Here is a 14338-nt window from a genome sequence, read left to right on the forward strand (position 1 = left end):
CCATGGCAACAAGAGGGTTTTTGAAGGTTTCCCCATCCTCTTCTCTGAAAGCCAGGCAGTTCAGAGCTGAAGGAGAGCAGGAATGTCCCAGGCAGCCCAGGGAGGTCCTGATACAGAGCTGCTCCCTGTGAGGGTCAGAAACCACGTGAAATCCAGAGACATGGGGCTTGGTGCTCACTGCAGGGCCTCACCAGACACAGAGACTTCACCTAAAGGGGTGAACTTGATGGTTGAACGTAGTGTGAGCTGCAGACCTGGAAGACTTAAGCCACTTTTTCTTTCTCCTATTGATTCCTTCAAGCACGTCGGATTACCTGCTGGCTGTTGTACCCTTTCCCAGCAGAAACACGCAGCTCAGCCTTGCATGGTGGCTTTCCAAGCTGGCAGCGGCTGTGAGATTCAAAGGGCCTCTTTAATGTATTTACAGGCATGTTTACCTGCTCCCGCTGCTCATTTATTGAAGCAGGTTTCCAGCAGACAGCTGTAGCATGCATCCTTCCAAGCATCAACTGCAGAAACTCACGGCTCGCTGCATGGGGAGGGGGGAGACAGGGACTGGGCAGCATGTGGGGGGCATGAGCCTTCCTCCATCTGCTCAGGAGCACATCTCGGGGGGCAATCTCAGCTGAGACTTGCTTTTAGTGGAGCATGTTTGCCCCGGGATGCCTCTCTTCAAGGCGGTTTTTTGTTAGGCAGCCAGGTTGCTCTGCTCTCACCCAGGCTGTTTGTTCAGGTGCCACTCAACTTGCACAATGTTTTCCAAAAGAAATTAAGCAGCAATATTTTTTTGGACTGCCTGGTGATAGCTGTGTGTGGGTGTAGTTCAGATGCCTCCACCTTTCCTGCCAGGAAACAGTAACCTGGAAAGCATTCGGGAACCTGAAATAGCAAAATCTCCTGTCATCATGGAAATGAGCTGCTCAGAGGAGCTCTGCCGGGATGTCCAGGATCCCAGGGGATGCCTGAGGAGGGAACAGAGCCTGAACCAAAAACTTGGGAAAGAATAGCGGTGTGGGGTGAGTTAGTTCCCGCAGAGCAGGGTCACATTTTAGTGGACTCTATGACATCCCAGTCCTGGCTAGTGGGGGAGCTCCTGGGGCAGGCAAGCTGGCTTTGGGACACCGGCCGACTCCTCCTGAAGGTGTTGATGGAGCATCGCAGGGAGCCCAGCCGCTTCCAGAGCCTCAGCTGGGGCTCGCTGGCATCCACCGGGTGATGGGGCATGTACTCCTGGGGCCCGGACCCGGACTGTTCCAGCGCCACTGGCTTGCACAGGGTGACAAAGATGAGGAAGGTCGCCAGGAGGACGAAGATACAGATGAGCGCAACGATGATGGGCAGTGGGTCTGCCTTCTCAGGGGATGCAGGGCTGGGCAGGACAAGCTCAGTGGTTGAAACTAGAAGCCCAAGGAGAGGTGGGGTGGGAGAGGTCCCATTGCCAGTGTCCTCTGTGCTCATCTTCCCTGCAGTGCATAAGGTGACATAGAGAAGCAACACAGGTGATTACCACCTAGAAGCTGGACAGACAGCCACCCTCTGTCCAACCTGATGGATTTTTGTCTTGCCTTTATGTGCAAGGTCCTCCTGACCATGTTTTCTCTGACACAGAGGGACAGGAGGAGTCTGTCTGCTTTGCCAGCAGGCAAAGCACAGAGGTGGGATTTCTACATGCAAAATACTGTCCTGAACGGAAGTGGAAAACCATCTGGCAGAGAAATCTAGCACAGGTAGTACTACGTACATGTAGTACCACAGCCCCGGTGATGACACCTGTAGGGAACATGAACGCACATTACATGAAGCTTTTCTGGAAGCGATAAATAACCGCACGCTAGAGAAGGTCCAAAATCTTCCCCCCAAGCTGCTGGAGTTTGGTTCTTCTCTATTCCCCAGAAATGTGGGCTTGTTGAGTTGACTGTCATTTGGGGTTTTTTGATTATTCCCTCTCCACCAAAGAAAATAGTTGGTTGAGCCTGACCCGGATAAGTCCCTATCAAGCTGCAGTATTGCACTAGCATTGCCTTTTTTTTTTCAGGGGTGAAGTGTAACGCCCTCACCCTGCTTGTGCCGAGAATCTTCTTGTGTTAGATGTTTTGCTGACCTGGTTTCAGGTTCAGACACGTCATGGGTTTCTCAGCCAGTTCTGCAGTGATGCAAACCAACTTCCCAAAGCCTCATCAGGAAGAGCTCTTACCGAACACCTGATGGCAACTGGCCTCTCCTCTCCCCACCAGATCGGATTGGCCCCAGCTCGCATCCCCAGAGCAGTTTGCACCCATTGTTTTGTTTCCGTGCACCCTTCTGCGTCCATTCTTGGTCCTGGATGGGCTGTGCCTGAGGCAGGCATCTCCCCAGCTCAGAGATGAAGGCTGGGGAAATAAATATTGCTGTGCCAACCCTCTGCAATGCGACAGCTTGGCTTGGCCCTTGATGCTCTAGTCTGTATGCTGGAGGTAAAGCTGTATTACTCTGACTTTCCTACAGAGATGTGGGATTTAGAAGAGTGATGGAGAGCTGTTAGACTGGTCCATGGCCGGGCAGTCTTCTGGCAGCTACAGATTTGGATTGAGCCAATTTAAAATTAAGAGTTTAAGTGGAGGGGGAAGGCAGGGCTGCAGGGACTGCCAAGGTCTCTGGGTCTGTTCTTGCAGCCACCATCCCAAAGCCACACAGGTTTGTGTAGGCAGCAGCCAGACATTCACTGGTAAAGCGTTCAAAAAAAGGGAGAGGAGACATCAATGAAATGTCTTTAATCATTAATTGGAAACTATGAAACGCCCCGGCAGAGATGAGGCCAGTGGAAAGCAAGATGCTGCGTCAGAAGAGACAAGCAACACTCACCCTCCAAATTACGCAGGAGGAAACAACCTTAAGCAAACACAGTGAGAGCTGCAAGGCCGAGCACCCAGAGGTTAAGGAGCCCTTGAACCTGGGCTGTCTGTGCCCCAGCCGCACCCTCTGTGTGCCTGTGCCTGTGCCTGCTTAGGTAGGTGAGCTCCCAGCTCCGGTTTGCTGGGACCCTGCCTCATCCTGAAGGGGGCAGATCACTCCTGCAGGATCTGTGCTTCTCCCCGTGCAGGCAATGAGCTGAGATACAGAGGGAATAAGGTCAGAGGTTTTCACTAGAGCTGGGTGCCTGGTTTGAGGCACTTGGGAGATGTGATTTATTTCTGGAATGCTTTGCATCGCCTGGGCTTGAGCATTCAAAGCTGTGATGCTGGCAGCCTCAAGGCAAGGTCAGCCTGGTCAGAGCTCAGAGGCTCTTGGGAGATGTGGCTGTTTCCATGGGTCAGAGACAGGTCTGTGCTAAGAAAATGGGAAATGCAAAAAATAAATGGGTTGGCATCTGAGAGCACCTTTGGTGAATCCCCATGTGTATTGCAAGCAGGATCAGGGACCAGGACTCTCATCCCCTCCTCCAAAGTGATGTTTTCACTTCTTCACCCCAAAAGCATTTCTTTATCATGCAGCCTCTCCTTGCCTGGCTCAGCCCCTTCCCCTCCAGTTTGGGAGCAGAGCAGCCCCTGGCAGCTGCAGCCGGCCCAAGGACACCCCTGCTCCATGGGCAGGCTGCTCTTGTGCACTGCCCTGGGCCAGGGCCTGAAAACCAGCAGGCAAGGCTGCTGCTTACCGTGCACCTCAAGGTTGCCACGGCTACCTTAGTTCTGGCATTTACTAACCACACGTAGGTTGGCTTGGTGACCTTATATTGTTCATTAAGAGCGAGCCGGGAGGCGTGGGCAATTTCTTCAGGTTGTTTTTTGTTCCGTTGGTGGTGGCTGTAGGGTTTTTATTTTAAATCCAGCTGAGAGTGTCCCTTAGAAACCTGTCAGGAGGCAACACACTGATGTTTTCCCAGGATTTACCAGACATTCTCTCTTCTCCTCTTGCTTCCCATCCATCCTCTCCTCACACCCAGCTTGGCTGGCAGAGCTGCAGGTTCAGGGAAGGTCCGGGCTGCTTCTCATCTGATTTCTTAAGTCCTTCCAGAAAAAGTGCAGCTAAAAATCTGGGAAATCTTTGTAGAGTACATGTGAGTGGTGACTTTTTTTTAGGGCCAATAAGTTTTCAACATATTAACATGGACAAAAGGGATTTCCTCCTCACATCCTGCTTGAGACAGAGCTACAGAAGTTTCAGCAGAATTTCAGCCAAAAGTCACAACAATTGGGGTCCTATCAGCAGAAAGGTGAGAGCATGGTAAGAGCAGCACTCTCCGTGGCCACAGCATGCACAGGGATGAGGACTTCCCTCCCATGGGGTGGGAGCTCAGTGCCTTTCCTGAAGCGTGGCAATGGGCCACTTGCCCACAGCATTTTATAGCCACCGGCCAAGCTGCTGCCTGCATCCTTGTTCATAGCGTCACCCCTTCCCAGCATTGCTGTCCCACCCCAGCCCCACATTGTGCAATCCAGCTGGGTTAATAACAGGCTGTGCTGGGTTTGTATGTGTGGTGGGGGTTTTGGTATTAGGGGAGGGAGCTACAGTGGTGGCCCCCTGTGAGAACCTTCTCTAAGGTCCCCTGGCTCCAAGTTGGACCTGCCTCTGCGCCAAGGCTGAGCCAATTAGCGATGGTGGCTGCACCTCTGTGATAACGTATTTAAGAAGGGGAACCTGGGAGGAGGAGTTGGAGTTGTGAGAAGCTACAAGGAGAACACCTATGCAAACACTGACATCAGTGGAAGAAAGGAGGAAGGAGGGGAGGTGTGCCAGTGCAGAGACCCCTCTGCAGCCCGTGGTGAGAGGGCAGGCTGTGCCCCTGCACCCATGGAGGTCACCAGTGGAGCAGAGACCCACCTGCAGCTGTGGAGGACCCCACACCGGAGCAGGAGGCTGCGCTCGGAAAAGGCCAGGACTCTGAGGGAAGAAGCCCCCGCTGTTGTATTTCGGCACTGGGAGGACTGCAACACATGGTGGGGACCCACACTGGAGCAGCACAGGAAGTGCTGCAGCCTGCGGGAAGGACTCACGTCGGAGAAAGTTGGTGGAGGACTGTCTCCCGTGAGAGGGACCCCATGCTGGAGCAGGGGAGGAATGCAAGGAGTCCTCCCTAAGGAGGAAGGAGCGACGGGACTGACCGCATCCCCCCATGCCCTGCCCCCTGTGCTGCCTGGGGGAAGGAGGTAGAGAAATCAGAAGGAAAGCTGAGCCCGAGAAGAAGGGAAGGATGGGGGGAAGGTGTTTTTAAGATGGGGTAATGCTTCTCACTGTTCTACTTTGTCTTTTGCCCATGACTGTAATGGGTGAGCCATCCCTCCCTGCCCTTATCTCAATTCTCGAGCCTGTTGTATTTTCTCCTTCCCATTCCTGAGGGTAAAGGGCTGAGTGAGCACCTTTATGGCACCTCTGGGCTCAAACCATGACACAGGCTTGCTGTGGAGCACCCAGCCTAGCAAACCTCCCCAGAATGGTCATCCCTGGCTGATCAGCTCTAACAAGAGACATTCCCACAAGCACTTGGGACCCAGCACTGGACATGAGGCAGCCGAGGATCAGAGGGAAAGAAGAGAAATTGCACAAAGCAAAATGCTCCCAAGGACAGTGGAGAGGAAAAAGAAATTACTCTTGTGCATGAGCAGAAGACAGTGAGCGTTATTCCGCCCCGCACTGGGCGCTGCCTGCCTGGCCTGGCACAGCTGCCTAGTTTGGCAGTTTTTCCATATGCTCTCCCTCCCTTTTCTCAAACTCCTGCAAAGAAAAGACTGTCTTCAGGCACTGCTGTGCCTGTAATACAGCTCAGATGAAAAGCAGCTCTTTCCCCTCCCCGTCTTGCTTAGCGACAATTTTCTGGAGCTCCCCAGCTTTTTCCAAAGCACTAAGTCTTTCCACTTGCTTGCCGGAGGAGGTAATGCTGGAGGGTACCAAACACCCAGTTTACCAACCCGAAGAGCTGGGTACTGAAAGCAAAGGGCTCTGAGTGATGCTGTACCCCATCACCCTCACTGTTAACCAGCAGCGCTGCATCCGCAGGACTTTTTCCCTCTCCCATCACCGAGACAGACAAACCAACGCGACGGGAAAGGGAGGAGGGCTGCCTGACTTCAAACCCACCCCAAACATTGCATGTCCCCATCCCGTTTGCAGCCCTTTTCCTGGGAAGCAGCTCTGCAGCCAGGGATGGCAGCACATCCCTGGTCTGACCCATTCGCCCCTCGGGGTTAGCATGAGTGGCCAGTGGTGGTGGGTTTGCCGCGGGGGCTTGGGCTCCCTACCTCTCCCTGGCCGGCCGAGCCTGGGCTTTGCCTCCCGCACGCCTGCCTTGCCGCTTCTCGAACTCACTCTGGCAGCTGCCAGCCCCCTCCTGCCTTTTGGAGGGCAAGGGAGGGTGGGAGAGTGATGGCAGCGGGGCTGGCAACAGCCCCAGCATGCAAAGCCAACGGGCCCCCCGAGCCCCTCTTTGGCTTTGCCAGTGCAGCAGTGCCCCGGGGCTGTGTGCCTCTGGGGTGAGGGGTTGAGCCCCCCAGGCCATGTTTCCCCAGGGCTTTGCCCCTGCGGGAATGCTGAATGGTACAGTCGTGGGCTGAGCCCCCCGCACAGGGGAGGGGGCAGCGGGCTGCCCTCCACATGCCTGCTCCCCTTTGTCCCAGCAACTCTACGCCAACCTTTCCGCTTTTTTCCCATCCTTTTATTCCCCCGCCCCCCTTCCTCCTCCTTTTCTGTCCCCTTTCCAGTAGCTGGGGGTGTTTGAAAGGTGGCCTGCAAAAGGCTGGCTCTGCCTGCAGCCCGCTCTCTCTAACAAGGGTTTAAAGCCAGCTGGAGGCACCCAGCGCTCAGCTGCACAAGATGCCTTATCCCTGCAGCAGAAAGAGCTTTTCTCCCACCACTTGCACTCGAGTGCAATTGTTTTCCCAAGTTTGGGACAGTCTGTCAAAGTACCACATCTCCTCTGGGACCTTAGTGGGTCAAACCAGCAGCAGCCGAGCTTTTTCCAGGCTGCAGGCTGGCAGGAGCATGCATTGGTTTAACTCCTGCAAGCTACTTTTCTTTTAATAAAAAACAAATACCTGGGCTGATGCCTTTCACCTGGTTTATCTGCCAGAGCTGCCTGCAGCAAATGCTTGGGGTGAGCTGGGAAAAGGATGGCTAAGGGGGTGTTTGCAGGATGGTTTGCTCATCGTGGTGAAGATCTTCCTGTTTGCTCGCCTTGGAATTCATTTTCCTGGGTACAGAGCAGCAGGGAATGGAACAAAAAGCTGCAAAGATTTGTCTCCAGTCCCTTAGGCTTCCCTCCCACCGCTGCCGCCCCCAGCACAGTGTTTTGGCTGACACGATAGCTTTTCCCAGGAGGGAGCCAGTGCCATGCCAAGGCAGCCGGTCTGCCTGGGCATCGCTTGCCTGCTGGTGTGGGGCTCATCCATCACAAGGGAGAGGAGACAGCCCAGCTCTAGTCCAGAAATGGCCTTGGGGAGCCCCAAGGGTGGGAGAGGTGGTTTGAGATGTAGAGCTCTCTCCTGTGAAAGGAAGGTGCTGGGTCCGCGGTGAAATACAGAGCAAGGCTCAGGGTTGTGTCCAGCCACAAGCAAGATGCAAACTGATCTGGGAGAGAGGAAAACGTGCGTGGCACAGGGATGGGAAATCCAGCTAGTTTACAAGTGCAGGGGTCGGCATTTTCTAAGGTTTCTGCTGATGCAGGCAGATTTGGTGGAAGGGAAAAAGAGCAGTTCAAGGCATCTCAAAACTGCATTTCAGAAGAGCCTATCTGGCTCCTGTAAGCATTGTATGGGGCTGTGGGTGAAAGCCAGCCCAGGGCTTTAAAGCTGAGCCCCTATAAATGGCCTCACTGTTACAGCTGCACGTGCATCTTCTGCAGCAACCCCTTCTCTTTTCAGTGCAAGTCTGGGTGCAAACCACACCTGCCCGGGAAAAGGATACTGCTGAGTAATATTTGTAGGGAGAAGACACAGCAGAAGATGCCTTGCTGGGGGAAGCAGGTGGAGAATAAAGGCTAAGGCATTCCCCATGTTCTCACCTCGGTGATTCGCAAGCGGCCTCCGCTGCGGTTGTGGTTTGGATGCTTTGTGGGAAGCGGTTTCTGCGGACAGGAGATGCAGCAGCTCAATGCCAGCCGGGGGTGAAGCCTGGGCCCTGCTGCCCCTCGCTGGGTCCTGCTTCCCAGCTGCTGGGGCCGGCGGGCTGCTTTCTGGCTAGGGTTTGCTGGGAAAGTACTGCAGTGTTGTTCAGAGACACCAGAGGGGACCCGTGTCTTGGGTTTCCCAGGGTGGACGGCTCATTTGGTGCGTGCATGGACTGTGCAGTGCATCGCAGCTAAGGCATGCTCCCACCCACTGCTCGGGGTCTTGCGAGGACTCAAACCAGCGTCCAGACCACCAGCATGCTCTAAGCTTGTTGCATTCATATTTCTTTTGGTAATTTTTACATAGGCTGCTGCTTGGGTGACTTGCCCTCGTGTCATGGGCTGCACGCCCACCAGGCGTGGGAGCAGCTCTCCCTGCCCAGCTCAAGCCAGCTCTGCAGGGAGGGAGGCTCCGTCCCTGGCAGGGCAAGCATCTGTGTGTGCAGGGCAGGACCAGTAGAAGCCCCTCCACCAGCGCGCTGACCCGCAGGTTTTATGGCATGGTCCTCAGGCTCAGCTCTCATCCTGAGCCCATCCTGCAGCTAACCTGGTAGCCAAGGGCTCCTGAGCCCGCTATCCCTGCTGTCTGGTGGTGAGGGGAGGGTAACTTATTTTGCTTTGCAGTTGGTAATCTCCCTGGCTCAGGTGGAGGAGCAGGATGTCCAGACTTGGCAGGATGGGAGGACCTGTCACAGTCTGGAAATCTTTGCCCTTCACCCTTACTGTTTTTCTTTTCTCATGAAGGTGAAAGCCACAGATGCGGATGAAGGCATTAACGGGAGAGTGTGGTACAGGATTGTCAAGGGTAAGTCCAGGTGCCCCTTTGTGCATCGATGGGTTTGCACCAGACTCTGGCCAGCCGCACGCACAGCCTTAGGAGGTTGCACTCTCTATCCTTTTACACTTTGCAGCCCACAGAAACATTTCCCTCAGTCCTGAGCAAAACTTCAGCATTAAGGTTAATTGCCAGGGGATGTTTCGTCATGGATGGACACCTAGATGTTGTAGATCCTGGCTTGACCAGGGCCAAACCCTGATGTAGCTGAGCCTGATGTAGATGGAGGTGATGGGGCTTGAGTTTTGCTCAATAATTTTCCCTCCAAGATAGCCCCCTGGGGATTTCCCTCCAAGATAGCCTCAGCGTACCACGAGGACTGATGCAGCGGCAGTGGGCAGCATCCATCTCACTTTTCCCCCTTGCCAGGAAACGAGCAGAACCACTTCCGCATCAATCCCAGCACTGGGTTGGTGATGCGAGGCGTGCGGCACCTCGACAGGGAGCAAAACTCCTCTCACATCCTGGAGGTGGAGGCCTACAACACAGAGCATGGACCCATGAGGAGCTCCGTGCGGGTAAGGACCTTGCAGCTGCCCAGGGGTGGGCAGCAGGGCTGGGAGGTGGAGTAGTTCATGCAAAATATTCAGGATGCTTCGTCAGAGGGCAGTCATTTCCAACTCGTGCAGGCGTGCAGGAAGTTTGAGAGATCAGGCATGGAAATGCTGACAGAAAGTCTCCGGGGGTTGCCTGTGGGTGGAGAAGAGCTTGTTGGGGGAATTTTTGTTGTTTTTCTCTTTTTTCCTGTGACATTTCAGTGCTAAGTGGTGTGGCAGTTGCTGTCAGAGGGAGTCCCACTCACCCGGTGAGACTTAGCTCAGCTGCCAGGAGTTGAAAACCATGTCTCCTGGCCAGGCATCTATGTAAATAAGCCAGGACCCAGTGGCAATAATCTTTAGCAGTGACACGCCAGCTTCCCACGGTTCCCACGAACCCAGTCCTTTGGTAGCATCTATTTTTAAACCCACTGGTGGGGTGGGCTCTGGCCGAGCACAACGTGCCTGCAGCACCAGCAGCAACCAGCAAAGCAGGAGGAGAAAGGATGTTCCCTGGGGAAACAGCAGCTCAACCCGCTGAACTTTGAGCAAAATTTCCCACCAAGTCGTCAGCCTTTCTACGTTGCAGCGTCTCTTAACTGCAAGGTTTCAAGCAGGGGATCCCAAAGTACAGAGGAATTAATATACAGACTCTACCTCCCTCCGGCCAGGGAAGGACTGAGTCACTCTGACCACAGGGCTTGTTTAAATCTATGATGTTAAACTGTGTGTGTTCACTCTCCATCACGTGGTGTTCGTAGTAGAGGTAACATTTCTCCTGTGCAGCAGATGAGTGCTGTGAAGGATATATTTCCCCTCACAAGTGTAAGCAAGGGCTCACAAGCCTGCCCAGCTCACCCATGGTTTCTCCGGGGGGTTTCTTAGGTGATCATCTACGTGGAAGATGTCAATGATGAGGTGCCAGTGTTCACCCAGAGGCAGTACAACCGCCTGGGGCTGCGGGAGACGGCGGGGATAGGGACTTCAGTGGCGGTGGTCCGGGCTACTGATCGAGACACAGGTAGGAAGCTGAGGGTGAGAAACACCCAGCTTGAGGGAGAAGTGGTGAAATCAGCCACTGCATGGATCCTAGTGTGGCTGGGCTGAAACCCTCACATGGGATGGGCTCTGCTTCATGGTCAGTGTCGGCATCGGTGGTGCCTGTCTCTTTGGGATACTTGGTCCAACCAGCACCATGGTTCCTGCTCCTGTCCCAGGGAACGGCGGTCTGGTGAACTACAAAATCCTGTCAGGCGCTGAAGGGAAGTTTGAGATTGATGAAAGCACGGGCCTCATCACGACGATCGACTACCTGGACTACGAGACCAAAACCAGCTACCTGATGAACGTCTCTGCCACAGACCAGGCACCCCCCTACAACCAGGGCTTCTGCAACGTATACGTCAGCCTGCTGAATGAGCTGGATGAGGCCGTGCAGTTCTCCAACAGCAGCTACGAAGCCGTGATCATGGAGAACATCGCCCTGGGCTCTGAGGTGCTCCGGGTCCAGGCCCGCTCCATCGACAACCTCAATCAGATCACCTACAAGTTTGACCCCAATACCAATGCCCAGGCACTCTCCCTTTTCAAAATCAACGGGATCACTGTAAGTAGCCACAGTGTGGTCCCTCCTGGCTTGCTTGTCCACCAAAGTGGTGGGGGCCAACATGGCTGTTGTTCATCCTTGGCAGGGTGTGATCACTGTCAAAGGCCAGGTGGATCGAGAGAAAGGGGATTTCTACACCCTGACAGTGGTGGCCGATGATGGAGGACCGAAGATTGACTCCACAGTGGTGAGTAGCTTCTACCCACTTCCCCACCAACCTCTGTGTGGGCAGAGCTGACCTCAGAGCTCCTTCTTCCTCTGGCACGGTACAGCATGTCCTAGTTGTCCGCTCTGGTCCCACCACTGGTATCTGGAAACCCTGATCTGGGGGAAACCCTGCATTTGCAGAAGCATGGACTAGCGCCTTTTAGCTTCTGCATGTCGTAGGGTGGGATTTCTCAGGAAAAAACAAACAAACAAACCACCCCAAACTGTAGAGTTCGCAGGTCACTTGCCAAGCTAAAACAGTTTTGAGGGAGGTAAATTTGGGGGCCTTGAAATACTTCGCTGTGGTTTATGTTTAAGAGGTTATATTTGGCACTTTCAAAGGCAGCTGAGCAGGGGGGTGATTTGCATTTCTCTGCTGGGGCAGGAGGCACTCCGGGTGCAGGGCAAGCCTGGTCCCCGTGCTGTGGGCAGGGGCAGCTAGGCTGGCACAACCCAATTCTGCTGGTTTGGGCCAGATGGAGGAGTGGGGCCTCGGGGAGGGGTTTGAAACCGCAGGTTGGCCTGTAGTGATGGGCAGCGCTCAGTGTTTCAAGCGGTCTTGTGTCTTGGTGCATCTGTTGCCTCTAAAAAGGATGCTGGATGGCAAAGGCAGTGAGGCTGCAAGCACTGCCTGTCCCCAGCCACAGGTGCCGGTGGCTGTGCTCTCCGCACACTGCCGTGTTCTTGTCTGAGCCTCTCCCAAGGCGAGGGGCAAATCCGCCAAGCTTATCTAGAAAAAAGGGATGCACCATCAGAGAAGCCTCTGAATCACTGCAGGGGGGTACCCTCAGCCCCCAACATGCTACAGTGGGATGCAGGGCTAGCCCACTGCCCCTCGCGTGTGCCCACACCTCTTCAGCCCCACTAACTCTCAGTTCTTTGTTTTCTCTGCTTCCCCCTCTGCTCTCCTTCAACAGAAGGTAAGCATGTCCATCATGCTGGCATCATCTTGGGGACCAGGATCCATCCTGAACTCTGCATTGAGCTGCAGGGAGGGACTGGGGTGAAAGTCTCCAGCCCCATCCCACCAGCACCAGACTCTGTGACACCCTCTGGGATGTGGTGCCGACACCTGTGAGCCACCCTGCTGCTGGCGAGCAGAAATCCCAGCACCCCGATCTGTCACTTGGGACAGCAGCTGCCGGATCCCTCACAGCAGCTGAATGGGCTCTCCCTGCTCCTGGCTCTCTGTTTTGAATTCAGCAGCAACAATAAACGAATCACCCTGAGGAGCACTACTCACTCCCCGGCTTCCTCCGGGATGTTGTCGCATTCAGCCTGGCCACACCTGGGGGCTTGGGGCACCCATAAATAGAGCCCCGGGAACAGAAAGGCTCTTCCTCTCTCATTTCTGTGTCGCGTTGCAGATCTTTGATTACAAACGCGATGAGAGCATTTCCTCTGGCTAATTGTGGCCGAGGTAGCCCAGTCCCTAGTTGCCTGCGGTGGAGTGCCCCTCCGAGCGTGTCCTGCCCAGTCTCTCACTTGCCCATGTGCCTTTTCCCAGGAGGGGGCTCAGGTCTTCTCTATGCCCAGTTCACCCTGGTTTAGTTAAATGCATGCAGCTCTGTCTTCTTTGTGCCCGTCTAGCTTTAAAGCAAGCCCTGCCCAACCTCTGGTGCTGCGAACACGGATGAAATCACTGCTTGGGAAAAGCTTAGCAGGAAAGGGTCACCCTGCAGCAGTGGGAGTTACGCTGTGCCCAGTTATTTGGAGGATAAAAACCCAGAGGATGCTCCATAGAAAAATCCACTTGAGAGCTGCAGCACCCTTGTGAGCTTTCTCTGGCCTCTAAGCATCCTTCCTTCTCCTCCTCATCTGTAGACAGGGACGTAGCTTCAGCTTTTGGGCTCAAATACCTGCACCCATTCTCACATGGGATGGACAATACTCACGCTGTTGGCACCTCAGAGGGGTGCAATGCATCAGGAGTTTGCTGGGGGTGTCAGCATGGCTGTTGATGCCAGGTGGGCAGGAGGCCAGCTCCTGCCTGCACCCTGCCTGAGCCCTGTGCCATGCCCACAGGTGACCATCACGGTCCTGGACGAGAACGACAACAGCCCCCAGTTCGACATCACCTCCGACTCCTTCGTCAGTGTGGCAGAGGACAGTGCCGTCGGCAAGCGGGTGGCCATGGTCCTGGCCCGTGACCCAGATGCAGGCAGCAATGGGCAGGTAGGGAGGCCAGCACAGCAGGGTTGGGGCTGTCCGTAAGGCTGGGGTAATGCTTCACTGATACAGAAATGTTTCCATCGGCACCTTCCCAACCCCTTCCCCTCCTCTGCACCCCTGCGAGAGCAAACTGGTCATTGATGCCAGCAATTTTGGGAGTGTTTGCTCAGTGGGTACCAGCATGCCCCAGTCGAGGCGCACAACAGGAGAGGAAAAACATTGTCCTTGGGCTGTCTGGGGCAAAGAGCACTGCGGGACACATGTCAAAAGGAGCCTGGCAATCTGAAAACCAGCTGTGGCCTCTCACGCTATGAGGAATGGCCGCGAAGCCCTTGGCAGGCTGAGCAGGAAGCTCTCTGACATTTGTTATTCTCGTTACCAAACAGACAGGCATTAATGAAGTCCTGTGACCGTTAATACCAAAACTTGCTGGCATCATGGGAGCGCTGTGGCTGAGACCAGGGTTGGCCCATGGGTGTTTGCTTTGGGGTGGCTGCAATAAGCCAGCACACCCATGGACCCCAGCGCATCAGACCTTTCAAAATGCTCAGACTTCCAAAGGTGATTCTGGGTTTATTATTGTAGGGTCTCCTTTCTCTCCCTCCTCCTCACAGCATCACATTGCCTGCCCTGTTTTTCTTTCCCTGTGATGCTTCCAGGTGACTTTCTCGCTGGCATCAGGGAACATTGGCCGGGCTTTCGAGATCCGTACCACCAACAACACCTATGGTGAGGTGTTTGTGGCCCGGCCACTGGACCGGGAGCTGCTGGATCACTACACATTACGGGTAAGCACCAAACCACACCGATTACCTCCTTGGGCTTCTTCTGGTTTGAGCATCAAGGCTGTTTTCTTGGGACTGTGAGCTTAAAAAATAGCATTTTTTAAAAAATACGTCCTCAACTGC

The 14338-nt window shown here is 54.5% G+C and overlaps 2 protein-coding genes across 2 annotated transcripts in view; one reads left to right on the top strand and one right to left on the bottom strand.

Moving 5' to 3' along the window:
- CDH23 (cadherin related 23) overlaps window positions 1-14338 on the top strand; it is a 215113-nt gene that overhangs the window by 164037 nt on the left and 36738 nt on the right. The window contains exons 28-35 of the mRNA XM_074874229.1: window positions 8819-8879; window positions 9279-9427; window positions 10331-10466; window positions 10663-11051; window positions 11137-11238; window positions 12176-12178; window positions 13284-13433; window positions 14090-14218. Of these exons, the coding sequence (XP_074730330.1) occupies window positions 8819-8879; window positions 9279-9427; window positions 10331-10466; window positions 10663-11051; window positions 11137-11238; window positions 12176-12178; window positions 13284-13433; window positions 14090-14218 (1119 nt within the window). The remainder of the gene's footprint in view (window positions 1-8818; window positions 8880-9278; window positions 9428-10330; window positions 10467-10662; window positions 11052-11136; window positions 11239-12175; window positions 12179-13283; window positions 13434-14089; window positions 14219-14338) is intronic.
- C7H10orf105 (chromosome 7 C10orf105 homolog) lies at window positions 953-6230 on the bottom strand. Its single transcript, XM_074875703.1, has 2 exons — window positions 6213-6230; window positions 953-1463 (listed from the first exon to the last, which is right to left on the bottom strand). Exon 2 carries the CDS (start codon window positions 1456-1458, stop codon window positions 1042-1044), a length of 417 nt encoding a protein of 138 aa, XP_074731804.1. The 5' UTR covers window positions 1459-1463; window positions 6213-6230; the 3' UTR covers window positions 953-1041.

Source organism: Strix uralensis, chromosome 7 (assembly GCF_047716275.1).
Source record: "Strix uralensis isolate ZFMK-TIS-50842 chromosome 7, bStrUra1, whole genome shotgun sequence".
Lineage (NCBI taxonomy): Eukaryota > Metazoa > Chordata > Aves > Strigiformes > Strigidae > Strix > Strix uralensis.

Coding starts and splice junctions, on each gene's coding strand:
- C7H10orf105 (XM_074875703.1), bottom strand. CDS start 1,458: ATGAGCACAGAGGACACTGGCAATGGGACCTCTCCCACCCCACCTCTC.